Source organism: Paralichthys olivaceus, chromosome 13 (genome assembly GCF_024713975.1).
Source record: "Paralichthys olivaceus isolate ysfri-2021 chromosome 13, ASM2471397v2, whole genome shotgun sequence".
NCBI classification, from domain to species: domain Eukaryota; kingdom Metazoa; phylum Chordata; class Actinopteri; order Pleuronectiformes; family Paralichthyidae; genus Paralichthys; species Paralichthys olivaceus.
In genome coordinates this window covers 13,726,131-13,747,585 of record NC_091105.1, presented here as the reverse complement: position 1 = coordinate 13,747,585, position 21,455 = coordinate 13,726,131, and the positions used below count along the sequence as shown (strand labels likewise).

At 41.9% G+C, this 21,455-nt stretch overlaps 1 protein-coding gene across 1 annotated transcript; it reads left to right on the top strand.

Annotated features, from left to right (window-relative positions):
- Positions 1 to 1,933: 1,933 nt before the first annotated feature.
- On the top strand, positions 1,934 to 6,843 carry tent5ba (terminal nucleotidyltransferase 5ba). The gene is made up of 2 exons (XM_020107838.2): positions 1,934 to 2,332; positions 5,268 to 6,843. The coding sequence occupies exons 1-2, from the start codon at positions 2,177 to 2,179 to the stop codon at positions 6,294 to 6,296; spliced, it is 1,185 nt and encodes a 394-aa protein (XP_019963397.1). The 5' UTR covers positions 1,934 to 2,176; the 3' UTR covers positions 6,297 to 6,843.
- The last annotated feature ends 14,612 nt before the right edge of the window (positions 6,844 to 21,455 follow it).

Below are 21,455 nucleotides of genomic sequence, written 5' to 3'. Positions count from 1 at the left end.
GCGTAAATGGAAAGCCGCAACGCAAAGGGCATCGCGGGTCATCGGAGCTCTGTCATAAACCCCTGCACAATCACGAGCAAATTAAATGAATGATTGTTCGTGTGGCTTGTGGGCTTTAATTTTCCACTGGCTGCATAAACAAACATCTGAAAGGTAACAGCTCCCCACTTTAAATATGTCCATCTACTAAAAATGATAAGGGCCAATAACAATGTGTGATTAGCAAGCAACACTTTACGGTTTGAATAGCCTGCTATCGTAGTTTAAATACTCATACTGCTGACAAGCAGCTTCTTGTTTTCAATGAAATAGATGATGGATTTTACAAAACGCTTTATGGACTCACTTTTAAGTATCAGTTACTGGGCCTATAAATACGATTTATCATTTTATTATGACATGACGAATAAAACAGGGAGGCAAGAGACTCTTACGTATTTAGAAATGTCTTTTTTCAGTATTTTCTTTGGCATAATACACATGTTGTTGTAGATGATTCTCGAGTATACTAACAAATGCAAGAGTAAATCCATACTTTGACTTGTAAAGAAACTGACTTATTATTATGTGTTTACCATAATAATAAGTAAAAATTCTAAAATTTAGAAAAACAACACGTAAATGTTGCAAGACTAAGAAAACAGATTTAAAAACTAAATAGATTCATTGAGCTCCATGCTATCAGGTGACAAAGCTTTAGCTAAAAAATATTTTTTTCACTTTTCCCTATTTCCTGTTATCTATTTTCATGCAGCAACATCTTAACAATGGATTTGAAAACTTTATGTTGTACCACACAAATAAGTCTGTAAAATCAGATAGACAGGTCCTGGCTAAAAGCTATCTAGCCTAGCATAGCAGAGAAGCATTAGCCATCTGTGCAACATCTTTCAGAGGCTTTCCTAAAGTAAACTCCATGTCACATATTTAATTTGCTGTATGATTAATTTGAAAAACTTGTCTTGACCTTTTGTGAAATCTAATTTTTATGTAAAATCTGTGACAATGATTAATAACCAGCCTAAAGAGGCATTAGCTTAAGATTTAACAGTTTATATATAAAGAGTCTAAGAATGCTTAGGAAAAGGTCATGTGGCCTATATTTGTCCCAATGTTGATGATTTTATGTATGTATGAATATAAAAGTGACAAAAAAGAAAATATACCAAAAAAAATTAACAAATAGTTTTACCCATAGAGCAGTGATAAATATAAAATTGAATGAATGGATTGTAAAATAATCTAATTACATTTGTGTGAATATAATTGCCGTGCCCCTATTAATGATTCAAATGTAACACAAACCAAATGTTTTTTCCCCCAAACAGTCATATACAAGGGGATGAGGTGTAGCAAGGTGGCCCACACATTTTGTTGTAAGGACTCACAATTAAACTATGAAGTACATTGTCAGACTGGCCTGGAGGTTAGCAAACATGGACTGGAGCTTTCTGGATATTCTCTCTGCGGGTGTGACGGTAAAAGCAGGGCGTTGCTGCAAAAACATCCTGCATGCTCTGCAAACATTCCCTGGGCAAATAGAAAATACTCACCCAGCATCGACAGACCAGTTCACATTTGCACGGGCGAATTAACACGAGCTTGCTGAATAAGGGAAATGCATCATGGGAATGAGTGGATGTTGGCCTCTGTAATCCATTTGTACTATATACTTTTTTATATATAAATTACCTATATATACATATAACTTATGACAGTAATATTCCTGTGCTGCATTGGAGAAGATAAGATCATGATCTTGTGGAGGGAAGACCCTGTTAGCAGAAGAGGGGGCGGGGTCAATCACATGTGCGTCACAGGGGGGCGTTCCCCGTGGACGGGGCGTCCATAATCAATGACCAAACACAGCAGCCAATCACAGGGCTCATGCTAATGAGGTGGCTTTAAACCCTGCGGACCTTCTTTATGAATCGCTCCTTTACAGACTCACCGGATTTCAGCTGCTCACACCGGAGGAAGAGGCAGACCCAGACCCCAGCGACCCTCCACCACCTGAGCCTGAACTTTCCCACAACTCTGCAACCAGGACTGATCCACAGGGATTAAACTGCCTGTATTCGAAGATAAGAAGAAGGAGACTGAGTCTGCAGCGCATTCTGCCAGATCACTTTATTTCTCTTTATTTGGGGGGGAGGGTCTGACAGTGAACCTCGCCATGTCGTGCGGTGATGCGTCGGATGTGAGTCGGAGGTTCTGCGTGCTGTCTTGGGATCAAGTGCGGCGCCTGGACTCGATCCTCGGGGAAGCTGTGCCCATCCATGGCCGAGGAAACTTCCCCACGCTGTCCGTGCAGCCCCGCCAGATCGTCCAGGTACGAAACCCCACAGACACCCGCATGCAGGGACGCACATGTGCACGAAAGTCACATTTACCATCTCAGTTGTTGTTGAGTATGAAAATATTTTCTGTAAGACTTTTTGACATATTTATACATAAGCAAATATTACACCTGCAGCATGTGGGCAGGTCGTGAATCCCGAGAAACCTGTGGATCATTTATTCTCTCACTGCGATAACATTAACAACTGATTAAACTGAAACATTTCAAATAAACTTTTTTTTAGATCGCATTCCCTGATGCTTTAAAAAAATATATTTTTGAAGATTATTCTATCTCAGGCAAATTGTGCGTCCAGAATGTCTTTCCTGTTAGAGACACTACTTTAATGCCACTTGCATCCAGCAGGTGGTATAATGAAAGAGCATCATGTAGATTTGTAAGAAATGAAAAATCATAGTGTTTTTGTGTATTTATTTTTAAGTTATGGGACTAATTGTACCATTGGGGCACTTAATTTTCGGTGTATGATAATAAAGGATTGAAGGAATGTTTTGGATTGAGTGAATCAGGCCTCACATCTCCCCTCCTTCTCATTTTAAAATCCATGAAGCAGACATATGCTTAAGTCCCATCCACATTTCCAGCATCTCATTCACTGTGGCCGGATCGCATTTCACCTCCACCGCTGGTGTCTCCACACAGTGTGGTAGCTGCCTGTGCATTTAATGGTAATGGTAAACGCTCTGGTATAGGATTCCACATTGAACATGCAGCCAGTCCCTAACAAAATCCTGTCTCTTGTTACCTGATACATAATCCTTGTTTTCCATTTCATTTACGCATCGGCATATTCAGTATGGGCTGCACCAGAGTTCCATGCTTGTGGTTATGGAAATATGAATTCTCCATTGAGCGTTCAGGAGGCTTAAATACAGGTTTAAGCCCCCACATGGGGGAATCTCATGTTGCCCCTGCATCTGTGGAAAGCTCATGTAATTTTATTTAGCCAAAACCTGCCAAAAACATCCATCAACAGTAAATCTCCTGGAGTGATGAGCCAGACTGAGACTATTTCCTGCTTTTAATGTGTATTTAATAGGTTTTTATGATGCAGTTGATTCGAAGGGGGTGTGAAAGAGAGAGTGGACCTTTGTTCCATAGACAGGCCCTAATGTCCACTGCAGCATCATTGGGAGTGAGAGTCCAAAGAGAAGTTATAGACAATATAAGATAATAACACCCTCTGCTTTAACTGCTTCACAACTTAGTATGAGGAACCAGACATACGTTTTTTGTTTTATTCATTTATTTTTCTAAAAAAAAAAGTTAGACTTGATTAGACAGGAGTCGTGTTTCCTGTAGAATCTAATGTAAAGCCAGCAGAGGCATGTCTGTGCTCAACCCACTCACTCCCTCACTCCTGTGTATGATTTCACTTGACAACCTGTAGTCAGACTAGAGGTGCTGAGAGTAGGCTTGAGGCTGGATTTCACTCTGACTGCTCTGACGTATCAACCACAGAAGTAGAAAAAAACCAACCCACATTATAATTGCATCTGATTGGAATTTGAACCGACCTACGGCTGAGTGAAAGTTATCCTATTATTATGATCTTTGGTCCTTCCTGTGTGAAGGGCTGACTTTAGATGTCTGTTTGTCACCAGCCTGACCCAGTATGTATAAATAGAGCCAGCTTGTTATCTGATCACCATGGGAGAGAGAGTTAACAGATCGCTCTAACCTGACAGGTCAGTGCCAGTTGGGGAGATTTAAGATTGCGTTGCCAGTAACAAGCAATTAGTACTGTGGGTTCAACAGTTGGAAGTGTCTGCAGTTGTTGTTACAGTCTGCTGACACAAATCAGGGTTTGCATCAAGTCTTCCTGCTGTGGAATTGATTTGAGAAACCTCTCAAACAGCTGGCCAGATGTTACAGTGAAGCTGCAGCTGTGACTTGAGTATGCAGCGGGGTCATTTCCCCTCAGGCAACGTTTCAAAATCTACATTTGATGTCTCACTTCAGGGGCTCGGACATGTTTTCCATTCATGTTTGTTAGCAGCTATCATCATGTTCCTGCACCGAGGTGGGATTCCCTCGTTTAAACATTTCACAGGAACAGAGGGAGGGAAAAGCTTCGCCTCAATAACCTGACGTTGTGACATTTGGCCTTAAGCTGAAGTTATTTTCTTTGGATGCTGCTCCTCCAACCCACTGGTGCTCACTAACTCGTGGTTGCAGTTCAAGATTATAAATCTTAGAACCGTTTTCTATCGTAAAATAAAACAATCTGACCCAGAGGGAGGTGGACCTGCAGCACAAACTCTCCCACTCTGCCCCTGCTCTTTGTGTGGCCTCTCTAGGTGATGAAATTGAACTCGCTCTTGCAAACAAATTGATTTTCACTTTACCCATGTGGAGGTTGTTAGCAAGGACGCTGGAAGTCAGTCAGAGTTGGGGGTCCTGAGAATGTCTGTATAATAATGTCCTATTAAATACCCTGCTTCAGCAAAATTCATGATTTTATTAAGTTTTTGAATATTTTACACTGTTTTGAAGACATATCTGACCCAGTATTACCACCACTGAAATCTCTTCAGTTCATGCTTAACAATATTTATATCGCATTTGATGTTTGTGAATGAGAACGGTTACACAGAAAATGACAATGAAATGAAATATTATATAAAAAATATCAAATGAAAAAATATTAGGCCTACTTTGTCAAGATGTAGGTGAGGTGATTTTAGTTTTTTTGTTTGATTTGTTTAGTAAAATGTTTGCCCTGCAGTAACAGCCTCTTGCCAGTAGGAGTGCTGCACCCCCCTCAGCACCCTTACTTCCAGTGTCCTTGCTTATTCGGACACATATCAAGAGTTTAACTTGATTCTTTGCAGTTTGTAAGATTTCTGAAAATAAAAGTCCAGCTTTAATCATACAGCTGTGTTTCGGTGTTGTTCCTGTCCAGGTTGTGCGGGCGAGGCTGGAGGAGAGAGGTGTGTGCGTCAAAGATGTGAGGCTGAACGGATCCGCCGCCAGCTACGTGCTCCATCAGGACACTGGCCTGGGCTACAAAGACCTCGACCTGATCTTTGGTGTGTCACTGAAAGACGACCAGGCCTTCCGTCTGGTGAAGGACGTCGTGCTGGACTGTCTGTTGGACTTCTTGCCAGCTGGGGTCTCTAAGGAACGCATCACGGCACTGACCCTCAAAGAGGCCTACGTTCAGAAATTGGTGAAAGTCTGTAATGACACGGACCGCTGGAGCCTCATTTCTCTGTCCAACAACACGGGCAAGAATGTGGAGCTTAAATTTGTGGACTCTTTGCGGCGGCAGTTTGAATTCAGTGTGGACTCCTTCCAGATTTGCCTTGATTCTCTGCTCCTGTTTGACCGCTGCTCGGAGACACCCATGTCTGAGAGCTTTCACCCCACTGTGATCGGGGAGAGTGTGTACGGGGACTTCATGGAGGCCATGGAACACCTGTGTCAGAGGACCATAGCTACACGCAGCCCTGAAGAAATCAGAGGTGGTGGTTTACTGAAGTACTGCCACCTGCTGGTGCGAGGGTTCAGACCCTCCTCAGAGGCGGACATGAAGCAGATGCAGCGCTACATGTGCTCACGCTTCTTCATTGACTTCTCCGACATAGGCGAGCAGCAGAGGAAGCTGGAGGCCTACCTGCAAAACCACTTTGCTGGGATCGAGCACAAACGGTACGAGTGTCTGATGACGCTGCACCAAGTGGTGGACGAGAGCACCGTGTGTCTGATGGGCCACGAGCGGCGCCAGACGCTCAGCCTGATCTCCATGCTGGCGCTGAGGGTGCTGGCTGAGCAGAACGCCATCCCCACTGTGACGAATGTCACGTGCTACTACCAGCCAGCTCCGTATGTACAGGACATCAACTTCAGTAATTACTATATTGCACACGTGCAGCCGCCGCAGGTCTCACCATGCAGTAATTCATATCAGACGTGGCTGCCCTGTAGTTAAACTGGCTGTGAGACGATTAGAGGTGGATGTGTCTCCATCACTCTATAAGGAAGTTGACTGAAAATACATAAAAAGGAAACCCATGTTTGCCAAATGTGACTTAACTAAAACAATCTTGTACTGCTGTACATCCGATTGAGCCGACGCATTAACTTTTCTCACTTTTCTCTTGCAAAACATCTGTAAGATTGCTGGTCATTTCTGAGATGTAGTGATAATATCTTATTTAAGTATTAAAAAAGGTATTTTTGAAGCTTTATACCATGTATGTCAGAAATACATTTTTGAGGAAACAAACTTTGAAGCTGGTGTTATTTTCATACGCTGGCTTTATGTTTTTTTTAATTACATACTGGACCAAAGATGTATTTGTATTTCAGAAAGGGAATGTTGATATGATTCCAAGTGCCTAAAATGAACCATGAAATGTTCTAAAAACATCTGTAAAGTCAGAACTGTGCATTCAGTGTTTTCTAGATTACTCTGTTTCTCTTTTCAGAAACAGAAGCATTTTTGTGAGATTAAAAAAAAAAAAGATAAAACTCCAGTTGTTTTTGTATTGTGGTTATTTTATTTAAACCCTGCTGACATTGTAATGTTTGGTTCTGAGGGCTGCAGTTTGATCTCTATCTCCCCGGCTTCAATATTCACACAGTCAAGTTGTATAATCTAACATGGGCATCATAAATGACATTTTTTCAGTTCACAGAAAGACTCAGACCTTTATCCTCCTTTCCTTACGATGGAAGAATGGATGGGGGATTGTTTGTTCCCCCATAAGCTGACGACAACAGGGCGGCTCATTTCTCGTAAGCAGGCCCATTGAAATGCATATGCTGTCGGCAGGAGTAAGTTGCACTTGTTAAACTGGGGCTGAGGATCCATTACAATCTGAGGACATGAACCATAAGGAGGCTTTTCTAAAGCACAATGGCCTCTCTCTCCTCCGTGATACTAAAGCTTTTTAACAAAGGCTGGCCTGTTCTCCCACCCATGTTACCACTGGAAACCCAGCCCTGTTTGCTTGACTGATACCATATCCATGTCATTTTGTCTGAGTCAAAATCAAAAATCTTCACAGGCACAAGGAGCGCTGGTAAAGCTGGTCCAAAGATGGAGATGGTGGAAATGATACAGATTGTATAGATTATTAGCAGATTTTGGGGTCTGCATGAGTCACGCTAGACACACTTGAGCCAACATTTATGTCCACCAACCCCAGAAAAAGTTTATTTTGCTAAGATTTGAGTCACACCCCTTCATTCCTTCTCCACACTGAAGTCTAAGTAGATTTTAGAATAGTCAGATGTTGAAGTATGGAATGTGTCATTACTGACTACATATATATATATATATATACTGACTTATCTCTGCAGAAATCTGCTAAACACAGGGTTGTAGAGTGGCTTTACTGGGAGCAGTCAAAACTCTGGAGCCAAAACAAAGTAATCTAGACCTCATCGTGTTTTTTATGTGAAATGATTTTAACTTTTTGTTTTATACTCTTGACACATAACTCTGTTTTGGCGGCTCTGGGGAACAAAGTTTCCATTGACCTCTCACCTATTGCCCTGTGTGAAATGTATATATGTAATATGCACCTTAAACTCCTGTGCAACCAGGACTATATCGTTTGAAAATGTTTGCAGTTATGTGGCTGAACACAGCCTTGTTGGGAATATGCATGACGTGAGCACAATACAGAAAAGAATAGCATTCAGTAGAGCACATACTGTACCTCGGCTAAGGCCAAACAATGTCACACATCCATGTCGCTCTCATAATAAAAGATAATAAAATAAAAGGAAAAAGGAAGTAATCTGATAACACTCATGATTTATTTGCTAGTTGCCAACCACAGCTGTTATTGTGTAATTTTATAAATTGCGTGTGAATGAAATGCTAATGTATTCATTCATGCTCTTCATTCTATGCTGCTGGTGCAATATACATATTCCCATGCTGTCACTAATGAGCAAACTGTTCATGTAATGCAAATTGAATAATTTCTTCCAACAGAACCAGATTATATCAGATTATTATCTGGATCTGCAACAATTTGTAAAAGTTTTCCCCAGAGAAAATGTTGAAAAATACCTCAAAACGTGAAGGAAAGTAAAAAACAAAACAAAACTGGCTCTATCCCAAAACCTGGCCCATGCTCCACCCTCCAATGAGTTTATTCTTGCCTAGTTAAATATTAAGTTTTGAGGTCTATTCTGATGAGTTTTTAATCTAACAATGTGTACCATCATAATCACCAACTTGATTTGTTTTGGCAGGGAGTCATATTAGTTAACATCTGGACATCATTCCAGCTCTATGGTCGTCAGGTCAAGCTTGACTGTCACTGACATCTTGCCAGAAGAAATGGCTTGAACTCATTGAGTGTTTTTGAATTGTTATTATTATTTCTTTATTAGCTGCCAAAACTAGATGCCAGCAGTAGAAATTTTATACCAGAGATAATATAGTGTGAGATTTCTGAGACATTTAATTTGGGGTTTAATTTGGAGTGTGTGTGTGTGTGTGTGTGTGTGGGCTGAGGTTCTGTGTGAAAGGAGGGTGATGACAGGACAGATGTGCAGTAATGACAGAGATTTCACAATTTCTTGCCACAACACAAATCAAACTCACCCTGGCCGGGTGTCTGTGCTATTACCTCTTCTGAAAAACTTTTTTTACCCAAGGGAGCGATTATAATGTCCCACTTACCCATTATCCACAGGGAGTTTCTCACTGCATGTATATGAATCTGTTTGGTGCGAGCATTCTCTCTGTTTTTCTCTCTACCCTGACGCGAGACAAACTTTTAAGACTTGTATAACACAACAGCTGAATCTGAAGGATATGAAGATGTTTTAAATTAAGCTGCACTTTGGGAGCATATGACTTTGTGGATATGACATCATCCTGAGGGTGTAAAGGGGAAACACATGTCTCACTTTAACGGCAATGATTAGATCAAGCTGACAGTGCAGTTTCATCTGGAGGAGATGTGTGGCTTGTTGTCTGTTTGTTGCTTTGTTGCTCAGGTGCAGCACTGCTGAGAAAGTTCATCGGCAGGTCTTCATCAGTTAAAGTCTCCTCCACACTACTCCAGCATGCAGTTCCCTCCACAGTGTGGAAAAAGGAAGCTGATGCTTTACAAGACGCCTTCATCCCTGTTGTTTCAGGACTTTAAACCATCATCGTCTGTTGTTGAGCGAAAACCTGAAACTTCTGACAATATCCAATCAGCTTTCAGAGGGTTTTTATGAGCATATGAATGAACTCATGGAGAAAAAGAGCTTCCTCCAATAATCCACCTGAAAACATGGAAACCCCCAAACATTTGGTATGTTTTCACCAGACAGAAAATCTGGACAGCATCAAAGTAATGAATATGGCTCTGGTTGTGCTGAAGCTTTCGTCCACTGAGTGAGAGGTCGTACAGTCCACACAAAGACTTGTGGCATTTACGAGGGTTAAAGAAACAATATATTGCATGTACATCATATTTCATTGAATATTTCAACCCTTACCCCTGCACGTGGACTCATGAGCTTTTTTTCCAATTTCACCGTTCAACCCCTTCCGAAAGTTGTAGAGACACAGGGATACCAATCGACCAGGAATGCCCCAATTAGTGTAGACAGAGCATCCTTTCAAGTCTCTACGACCTTTAGAACAAAAGTTATTCAAGAAGTTCTCACCTCAGAGTGGTTATCATCCCTAACCCTAACCCAACCCTAATTACAACCCTAACCCTAACCCTAATTGCAACCCTAACCCATATTAGGGATTAATTGGAATAACTCCGCGCTGCTTGCTCGAAACGTGCTGAAATTCGGTGTGATTGTGTGGCAGGCCACCCTTTATTAATCATAAAATGCACAAGTCTCTAGGACTTTCAGAAGAAAAGTTATTCAAAAATATCTTGTACTTTTTTTTATAGATTTGGTGGTTTCACCATTTCTGAAGGTCGTAGAAGCTCGGGGATGGTCCCAATGGATCGGGCAGAGCCACATTAGTGGAGATGGAACCAACTTCCAAGTCTCTATGACCTTCCGAAAAAAAGTTATTGAACAATATCTTGAACTCCTATAGGTTTTCATCCCTAACCCTAACCCTAATCACAACCAAAACATCAAACACTAATCACAACCCTAACCCTACCCCTTCCAAAGGCCGTAGAAGCTCGGGGGTGGTACCAATGGATCGGGCATAGCCACATTAGTGAAGATGGAACCAACTTCCAAGTCTCTATGACCTACACAAAAAAAGTTATTGAAGAATATCTTGAGCTCCAATGGGTATTCATCCCTAACCCTAACCCTAATAGCAACCCTAACCCTAATTGCAACCCTAACCCTAACCCTAATCACAACCCTAACCCTAATTGCAACCCTAACCCATATTAGGGATTAATTGGAATAACTCCGCGCTGCTTGCTCGAAACGTGCTGAAATTCGGTGTGGTTATGTGGCAGGCCACCCTTTATTAATCATGAAATGCACAAGTCTCTAGGACTTTCAGAAGAAAAGTTATTCAAAAATATCTTGTACTTTTTTTTAATAGATTTGGTGGTTTCACCATTTCCGAAGGTCGTAGAAGCTCGGGGATGGTCCCAATGGATCGGGCAGAGCCACATTAGTGGAGATGGAACCAACTTCCAAGTCTCTATGACCTTCAGAAAAAAAGTTATTGAACAATATCTTGAACTCCTATAGGTTTTCAGCCCTAACCCTAACCCTAATCACAACCAAAAAATCAAACACTAATCACAACCCTAACCCTACCACTTCCAAAGGTCGTAGAAGCTCGGGGGTGGTACCAATGGATCGGGCATAGGCACATTAGTGGAGATGGAACCAACTTCCAAGTCTCTATGACCTACAGAAAAAAAGTTATTGAAGAATATCTTGAGCTCCAATGGGTATTCATCCCTAACCCTAACCCTAATAGCAACCCTAACCCTAACCCTAATTGCAACCCTAACCCTAACCCTAATTGCAACCCTAACCCATATTAGGGATTAATTGGAATAACTCCGCGCTGCTTGCTCGAAACGTGCTGAAATTCGGTGTGGTTGTGTGGCAGGCCACCCTTTATTAATCATGAAATGCACAAGTCTTTGGGACTTTCAGAAGAAAAGTTATTCAAAAATATCTTGTACTTTTTTTTTATAGATTTGGTGGTTTCACCATTTCCGAAGGTCGTAGAAGCTTGGGGATGGTCCCAATGGATCGGGCAGAGCCACATTAGTGGAGATGGAACCAACTTCCAAGTCTCTATGACCTTCAGAAAAAAAGTTATTGAACAATATCTTGAACTCCTATAGGTTTTCAGCCCTAACCCTAACCCTAATCACAACCAAAAAATCAAACACTAATCACAACCCTAACCCTACCCCTTCCAAAGGTCGTAGAAGCTCGGGGGTGGTACCAATGGATCGGGCATAGGCACATTAGTGGAGATGGAACCAACTTCCAAGTCTCTATGACCTACAGAAAAAAAGTTATTGAAGAATATCTTGAGCTCCAATGGGTATTCATCCCTAACCCTAACCCTAATAGCAACCCTAACCCTAACCCTAATTGCAACCCTAACCCTAACCCTAATTGCAACCCTAACCCATATTAGGGATTAATTGGAATAACTCCGCGCTGCTTGCTCGAAATGTGCTGAAATTCGGTGTGGTTGTGTGGCAGGCCACCCTTTATTAATCATGAAATGCACAAGTCTCTAGGACTTTCAGAAGAAAAGTTATTCAAAAATATCTTGTACTTTTTTTAAATAGATTTGGTGGTTTCACCATTTCCGAAGGTCGTAGAAGCTCGGGGATGGTCCCAATGGATCGGGCAGAGCCACATTAGTGGAGATGGAACCAACTTCCAAGTCTCTATGACCTTCAGAAAAAAAGTTATTGAACAATATCTTGAACTCCTATAGGTTTTCAGCCCTAACCCTAACCCTAATCACAACCAAAAAATCAAACACTAATCACAACCCTAACCCTACCACTTCCAAAGGTCGTAGAAGCTCGGGGGTGGTACCAATGGATCGGGCATAGCCACATTAGTGAAGATGGAACCAACTTCCAAGTCTCTATGACCTACAGAAAAAAAGTTATTGAAGAATATCTTGAGCTCCAATGGGTATTCATCCCTAACCCTAACCCTAATTGCAACCCTAACCCTAACCCTAATCACAACCCTAACCCTAATTGCAACCCTAACCCATATTAGGGATTAATTGGAATAACTCCGCGCTGCTTGCTCGAAACGTGCTGAAATTCGGTGTGGTTATGTGGCAGGCCACCCTTTATTAATCATGAAATGCACAAGTCTCTAGGACTTTCAGAAGAAAAGTTATTCAAAAATATCTTGTACTTTTTTTTAATAGATTTGGTGGTTTCACCATTTCCGAAGGTCGTAGAAGCTCGGGGATGGTCCCAATGGATCGGGCAGAGCCACATTAGTGGAGATGGAACCAACTTCCAAGTCTCTATGACCTTCAGAAAAAAAGTTATTGAACAATATCTTGAACTCCTATAGGTTTTCAGCCCTAACCCTAACCCTAATCACAACCAAAAAATCAAACACTAATCACAACCCTAACCCTACCACTTCCAAAGGTCGTAGAAGCTCGGGGGTGGTACCAATGGATCGGGCATAGGCACATTAGTGGAGATGGAACCAACTTCCAAGTCTCTATGACCTACAGAAAAAAAGTTATTGAAGAATATCTTGAGCTCCAATGGGTATTCATCCCTAACCCTAACCCTAATAGCAACCCTAACCCTAACCCTAATTGCAACCCTAACCCTAACCCTAATTGCAACCCTAACCCATATTAGGGATTAATTGGAATAACTCCGCGCTGCTTGCTCGAAACGTGCTGAAATTCGGTGTGGTTGTGTGGCAGGCCACCCTTTATTAATCATGAAATGCACAAGTCTTTGGGACTTTCAGAAGAAAAGTTATTCAAAAATATCTTGTACTTTTTTTTTATAGATTTGGTGGTTTCACCATTTCCGAAGGTCGTAGAAGCTTGGGGATGGTCCCAATGGATCGGGCAGAGCCACATTAGTGGAGATGGAACCAACTTCCAAGTCTCTATGACCTTCAGAAAAAAAGTTATTGAACAATATCTTGAACTCCTATAGGTTTTCAGCCCTAACCCTAACCCTAATCACAACCAAAAAATCAAACACTAATCACAACCCTAACCCTACCCCTTCCAAAGGTCGTAGAAGCTCGGGGGTGGTACCAATGGATCGGGCATAGGCACATTAGTGGAGATGGAACCAACTTCCAAGTCTCTATGACCTACAGAAAAAAAGTTATTGAAGAATATCTTGAGCTCCAATGGGTATTCATCCCTAACCCTAACCCTAATAGCAACCCTAACCCTAATTGCAACCCTAACCCTAACCCTAATTGCAACCCTAACCCATATTAGGGATTAATTAGAATAACTCCGCGCTGCTTGCTCGAAATGTGCTGAAATTCGGTGTGGTTGTGTGGCAGGCCACCCTTTATTAATCATGAAATGCACAAGTCTCTAGGACTTTCAGAAGAAAAGTTATTCAAAAATATCTTGTACTTTTTTTTAATAGATTTGGTGGTTTCACCATTTCCGAAGGTCGTAGAAGCTCGGGGATGGTCCCAATGGATCGGGCAGAGCCACATTAGTGGAGATGGAACCAACTTCCAAGTCTCTATGACCTTCAGAAAAAAAGTTATTGAACAATATCTTGAACTCCTATAGGTTTTCAGCCCTAACCCTAACCCTAATCACAACCAAAAAATCAAACACTAATCACAACCCTAACCCTACCACTTCCAAAGGTCGTAGAAGCTCGGGGGTGGTACCAATGGATCGGGCATAGCCACATTAGTGAAGATGGAACCAACTTCCAAGTCTCTATGACCTACAGAAAAAAAGTTATTGAAGAATATCTTGAGCTCCAATGGGTATTCATCCCTAACCCTAACCCTAATTGCAACCCTAACCCTAACCCTAATCACAACCCTAACCCTAATTGCAACCCTAACCCATATTAGGGATTAATTGGAATAACTCCGCGCTGCTTGCTCGAAACGTGCTGAAATTCGGTGTGGTTGTGTGGCAGGCCACCCTTTATTAATCATGAAATGCACAAGTCTCTAGGACTTTCAGAAGAAAAGTTATTCAAAAATATCTTGTACTTTTTTTTTATAGATTTGGTGGTTTCACCATTTCCGAAGGTCGTAGAAGCTCGGGGATGGTCCCAATGGATCGGGCAGAGCCACATTAGTGGAGATGGAACCAACTTCCAAGTCTCTATGACCTTCAGAAAAAAAGTTATTGAACAATATCTTGAACTCCTATAGGTTTTCAGCCCTAACCCTAACCCTAATCACAACCAAAAAATCAAACACTAATCACAACCCTAACCCTACCACTTCCAAAGGTCGTAGAAGCTCGGGGGTGGTACCAATGGATCGGGCATAGGCACATTAGTGGAGATGGAACCAACTTCCAAGTCTCTATGACCTACAGAAAAAAAGTTATTGAAGAATATCTTGAGCTCCAATGGGTATTCATCCCTAACCCTAACCCTAATAGCAACCCTAACCCTAACCCTAATTGCAACCCTAACCCTAACCCTAATTGCAACCCTAACCCATATTAGGGATTAATTGGAATAACTCCGCGCTGCTTGCTCGAAACGTGCTGAAATTCGGTGTGGTTGTGTGGCAGGCCACCCTTTATTAATCATGAAATGCACAAGTCTCTAGGACTTTCAGAAGAAAAGTTATTCAAAAATATCTTGTACTTTTTTTTTATAGATTTGGTGGTTTCACCATTTCCGAAGGTCGTAGAAGCTCGGGGATGGTCCCAATGGATCGGGCAGAGCCACATTAGTGGAGATGGAACCAACTTCCAAGTCTATGACCTTCAGAAAAAAAGTTATTGAACAATATCTTGAACTCCTATAGGTTTTCAGCCCTAACCCTAACCCTAATCACAACCAAAAAATCAAACACTAATCACAACCCTAACCCTACCCCTTCCAAAGGTCGTAGAAGCTCGGGGGTGGTACCAATGGATCGGGCATAGGCACATTAGTGGAGATGGAACCAACTTCCAAGTCTCTATGACCTACAGAAAAAAAGTTATTGAAGAATATCTTGAGCTCCAATGGGTATTCATCCCTAACCCTAACCCTAATAGCAACCCTAACCCTAACCCTAATTGCAACCCTAACCCTAACCCTAATTGCAACCCTAACCCATATTAGGGATTAATTGGAATAACTCCGCGCTGCTTGCTCGAAACGTGCTGAAATTCGGTGTGGTTGTGTGGCAGGCCACCCTTTATTAATCATGAAATGCACAAGTCTCTAGGACTTTCAGAAGAAAAGTTATTCAAAAATATCTTGTACTTTTTTTTAATAGATTTGGTGGTTTCACCATTTCCGAAGGTCGTAGAAGCTCGGGGATGGTCCCAATGGATCGGGCAGAGCCACATTAGTGGAGATGGAACCAACTTCCAAGTCTCTATGACCTTCAGAAAAAAAGTTATTGAACAATATCTTGAACTCCTATAGGTTTTCAGCCCTAACCCTAACCCTAATCACAACCAAAAAATCAAACACTAATCACAACCCTAACCCTACCCCTTCCAAAGGTCGTAGAAGCTCGGGGGTGGTACCAATGGATCGGGCATAGGCACATTAGTGGAGATGGAACCAACTTCCAAGTCTCTATGACCTACAGAAAAAAAGTTATTGAAGAATATCTTGAGCTCCAATGGGTATTCATCCCTAACCCTAACCCTAATAGCAACCCTAACCCTAATTGCAACCCTAACCCTAACCCTAATTGCAACCCTAACCCATATTAGGGATTAATTAGAATAACTCCGCGCTGCTTGCTCGAAATGTGCTGAAATTCGGTGTGGTTGTGTGGCAGGCCACCCTTTATTAATCATGAAATGCACAAGTCTCTAGGACTTTCAGAAGAAAAGTTATTCAAAAATATCTTGTACTTTTTTTTAATAGATTTGGTGGTTTCACCATTTCCGAAGGTCGTAGAAGCTCGGGGATGGTCCCAATGGATCGGGCAGAGCCACATTAGTGGAGATGGAACCAACTTCCAAGTCTCTATGACCTTCAGAAAAAAAGTTATTGAACAATATCTTGAACTCCTATAGGTTTTCAGCCCTAACCCTAACCCTAATCACAACCAAAAAATCAAACACTAATCACAACCCTAACCCTACCACTTCCAAAGGTCGTAGAAGCTCGGGGGTGGTACCAATGGATCGGGCATAGCCACATTAGTGAAGATGGAACCAACTTCCAAGTCTCTATGACCTACAGAAAAAAAGTTATTGAAGAATATCTTGAGCTCCAATGGGTATTCATCCCTAACCCTAACCCTAATTGCAACCCTAACCCTAACCCTAATCACAACCCTAACCCTAATTGCAACCCTAACCCATATTAGGGATTAATTGGAATAACTCCGCGCTGCTTGCTCGAAACGTGCTGAAATTCGGTGTGGTTGTGTGGCAGGCCACCCTTTATTAATCATGAAATGCACAAGTCTCTAGGACTTTCAGAAGAAAAGTTATTCAAAAATATCTTGTACTTTTTTTTTATAGATTTGGTGGTTTCACCATTTCCGAAGGTCGTAGAAGCTCGGGGATGGTCCCAATGGATCGGGCAGAGCCACATTAGTGGAGATGGAACCAACTTCCAAGTCTCTATGACCTTCAGAAAAAAAGTTATTGAACAATATCTTGAACTCCTATAGGTTTTCAGCCCTAACCCTAACCCTAATCACAACCAAAAAATCAAACACTAATCACAACCCTAACCCTACCACTTCCAAAGGTCGTAGAAGCTCGGGGGTGGTACCAATGGATCGGGCATAGGCACATTAGTGGAGATGGAACCAACTTCCAAGTCTCTATGACCTACAGAAAAAAAGTTATTGAAGAATATCTTGAGCTCCAATGGGTATTCATCCCTAACCCTAACCCTAATAGCAACCCTAACCCTAACCCTAATTGCAACCCTAACCCTAACCCTAATTGCAACCCTAACCCATATTAGGGATTAATTGGAATAACTCCGCGCTGCTTGCTCGAAACGTGCTGAAATTCGGTGTGGTTGTGTGGCAGGCCACCCTTTATTAATCATGAAATGCACAAGTCTCTAGGACTTTCAGAAGAAAAGTTATTCAAAAATATCTTGTACTTTTTTTTTATAGATTTGGTGGTTTCACCATTTCCGAAGGTCGTAGAAGCTCAGGGATGGTCCCAATGGATCGGGCAGAGCCACATTAGTGGCGATGGAACCAACTTCCAAGTCTCTATGACCTTCAGAAAAAAAGTTATTGAACAATATCTTGAACTCCTATAGGTTTTCAGCCCTAACCCTAACCCTAATCACAACCAAAAAATCAAACACTAATCACAACCCTAACCCTACCACTTCCAAAGGTCGTAGAAGCTCGGGGGTGGTACCAATGGATCGGGCATAGGCACATTAGTAGAGATGGAACCAACTTCCAAGTCTCTATGACCTACAGAAAAAAAGTTATTGAAGAATATCTTGAGCTCCAATGGGTATTCATCCCTAACCCTAACCCTAATAGCAACCCTAACCCTAACCCTAATCACAACCCTAACCCTAATTGCAACCCTAACCCATATTAGGGATTAATTGGAATAACTCCGCGCTGCTTGCTCGAAACGTGCTGAAATTCGGTGTGGTTGTGTGGCAGGCCACCCTTTATTAATCATGAAATGCACAAGTCTCTAGGACTTTCAGAAGAAAAGTTATTCAAAAATATCTTGTACTTTTTTTTAATAGATTTGGTGGTTTCACCATTTCCGAAGGTCGTAGAAGCTCGGGGATGGTCCCAATGGATCGGGCAGAGCCACATTAGTGGAGATGGAACCAACTTCCAAGTCTATGACCTTCAGAAAAAAAGTTATTGAACAATATCTTGAACTCCTATAGGTTTTCAGCCCTAACCCTAACCCTAATCACAACCAAAAAATCAAACACTAATCACAACCCTAACCCTACCCCTTCCAAAGGTCGTAGAAGCTCGGGGGTGGTACCAATGGATCGGGCATAGGCACATTAGTAGAGATGGAACCAACTTCCAAGTCTCTATGACCTACAGAAAAAAAGTTATTGAAGAATATCTTGAGCTCCAATGGGTATTCATCCCTAACCCTAACCCTAATAGCAACCCTAACCCTAACCCTAATCACAACCCTAACCCTAATTGCAACCCTAACCCATATTAGGGATTAATTGGAATAACTCCGCGCTGCTTGCTCGAAACGTGCTGAAATTCGGTGTGGTTGTGTGGCAGGCCACCCTTTATTAATCATGAAATGCACAAGTCTCTAGGACTTTCAGAAGAAAAGTTATTCAAAAATATCTTGTACTTTTTTTTAATAGATTTGGTGGTTTCACCATTTCCGAAGGTCGTAGAAGCTCGGGGATGGTCCCAATGGATCGGGCAGAGCCACATTAGTGGAGATGGAACCAACTTCCAAGTCTATGACCTTCAGAAAAAAAGTTATTGAACAATATCTTGAACTCCTATAGGTTTTCAGCCCTAACCCTAACCCTAATCACAACCAAAAAATCAAACACTAATCACAACCCTAACCCTACCCCTTCCAAAGGTCGTAGAAGCTCGGGGGTGGTACCAATGGATCGGGCATAGGCACATTAGTGGAGATGGAACCAACTTCCAAGTCTCTATGACCTACAGAAAAAAAGTTATTGAAGAATATCTTGAGCTCCAATGGGTATTCATCCCTAACCCTAACCCTAATAGCAACCCTAACCCTAACCCTAATTGCAACCCTAACCCTAACCCTAATTGCAACCCTAACCCATATTAGGGATTAATTGGAATAACTCCGCGCTGCTTGCTCGAAACGTGCTGAAATTCGGTGTGGTTGTGTGGCAGGCCACCCTTTATTAATCATGAAATGCACAAGTCTCTAGGACTTTCAGAAGAAAAGTTATTCAAAAATATCTTGTACTTTTTTTTAATAGATTTGGTGGTTTCACCATTTCCGAAGGTCGTAGAAGCTCGGGGATGGTCCCAATGGATCGGGCAGAGCCACATTAGTGGAGATGGAACCAACTTCCAAGTCTCTATGACCTTCAGAAAAAAAGTTATTGAACAATATCTTGAACTCCTATAGGTTTTCAGCCCTAACCCTAACCCTAATCACAACCAAAAAATCAAACACTAATCACAACCCTAACCCTACCCCTTCCAAAGGTCGTAGAAGCTCGGGGGTGGTACCAATGGATCGGGCATAGGCACATTAGTGGAGATGGAACCAACTTCCAAGTCTCTATGACCTACAGAAAAAAAGTTATTGAAGAATATCTTGAGCGCCAATGGGTATTCATCCCTAACCCTAACCCTAATAGCAACCCTAACCCTAACCCTAATTGCAACCCTAACCCTAACCCTAACCCTAATTGCAACCCTAACCCATATTAGGGATTAATTAGAATAACTCCGCGCTGCTTGCTCGAAACGTGCTGAAATTCGGTGTGGTTGTGTGGCAGGCCACCCTTTATTAATCATGAAATGCACAAGTCTTTGGGACTTTCAGAAGAAAAGTTATTCAAAAATATCTTGTACTTTTTTTTTATAGATTTGGTGGTTTCACCATTTCCGAAGGTCGTAGAAGCTTGGGGATGGTCCCAATGGATCGGGCAGAGCCACATTAGTGGAGATGGAACCAACTTCCAAGTCTCTATGACCTTCAGAAAAAAAGTTATTGAACAATATCTTGAACTCCTATAGGTTTTCAGCCCTAACCCTAACCCTAATCACAACCAAAAAATCAAACACTAATCACAACCCTAACCCTACCCCTTCCAAAGGTCGTAGAAGCTCGGGGGTGGTACCAATGGATCGGGCATAGGCACATTAGTGGAGATGGAACCAACTTCCAAGTCTCTATGACCTACAGAAAAAAAGTTATTGAAGAATATCTTGAGCTCCAATGGGTATTCATCCCTAACCCTAACCCTAATAGCAACCCTAACCCTAACCCTAATTGCAACCCTAACCCTAACCCTAATTGCAACCCTAACCCATATTAGGGATTAATTGGAATAACTCCGCGCTGCTTGCTCGAAACGTGCTGAAATTCAGTGTGGTTGTGTGGCAGGCCACCCTTTATTAATCATGAAATGCACAAGTCTCTAGGACTTTCAGAAGAAAAGTTATTCAAAAATATCTTGTACTTTTTTTTAATAGATTTGGTGGTTTCACCATTTTCGAAGGTCGTAGAAGCTCGGGGATGGTCCCAATGGATCGGGCAGAGCCACATTAGTGGAGATGGAACCAACTTCCAAGTCTCTATGACCTTCAGAAAAAAAGTTATTGAACAATATCTTGAACTCCTATAGGTTTTCAGCCCTAACCCTAACCCTAATCACAACCAAAAAATCAAACACTAATCACAACCCTAACCCTACCACTTCCAAAGGTCGTAGAAGCTCGGGGGTGGTACCAATGGATCGGGCATAGGCACATTAGTGGAGATGGAACCAACTTCCAAGTCTCTATGACCTACAGAAAAAAAGTTATTGAAGAATATCTTGAGCTCCAATGGGTATTCATCCCTAACCCTAACCCTAATAGCAACCCTAACCCTAATTGCAACCCTAACCCATATTAGGGATTAATTGGAATAACTCCGCGCTGCTTGCTCGAAACATGCTGAAATTCGGTGTGGTTGTGTGGCAGGCCACCCTTTATTAATCATGAAATGCACAAGTCTCTAGGACTTTCAGAAGAAAAGTTATTCAAAAATATCTTGTACTTTTTTTTTATAGATTTGGTGGTTTCACCATTTCCGAAGGTCGTAGAAGCTTGGGGATGGTCCCAATGGATCGGGCAGAGCCACATTAGTGGAGATGGAACCAACTTCCAAGTCTCTATGACCTTCAGAAAAAAAGTTATTGAACAATATCTTGAACTCCTATAGGTTTTCAGCCCTAACCCTAACCCTAATCACAACCAAAAAATCAAACACTAATCACAACCCTAACCCTACCCCTTCCAAAGGTCGTAGAAGCTCGGGGGTGGTACCAATGGATCGGGCATAGGCACATTAGTG

Coding starts and splice junctions, on each gene's coding strand:
- tent5ba (XM_020107838.2), top strand. CDS start 2,177: ATGTCGTGCGGTGATGCGTCGGATGTGAGTCGGAGGTTCTGCGTGCTG. Junction 2,333..5,267: donor AGCCCCGCCAGATCGTCCAG/GTACGAAACCCC, acceptor GTTCCTGTCCAG/GTTGTGCGGGCGAGGCTGGA.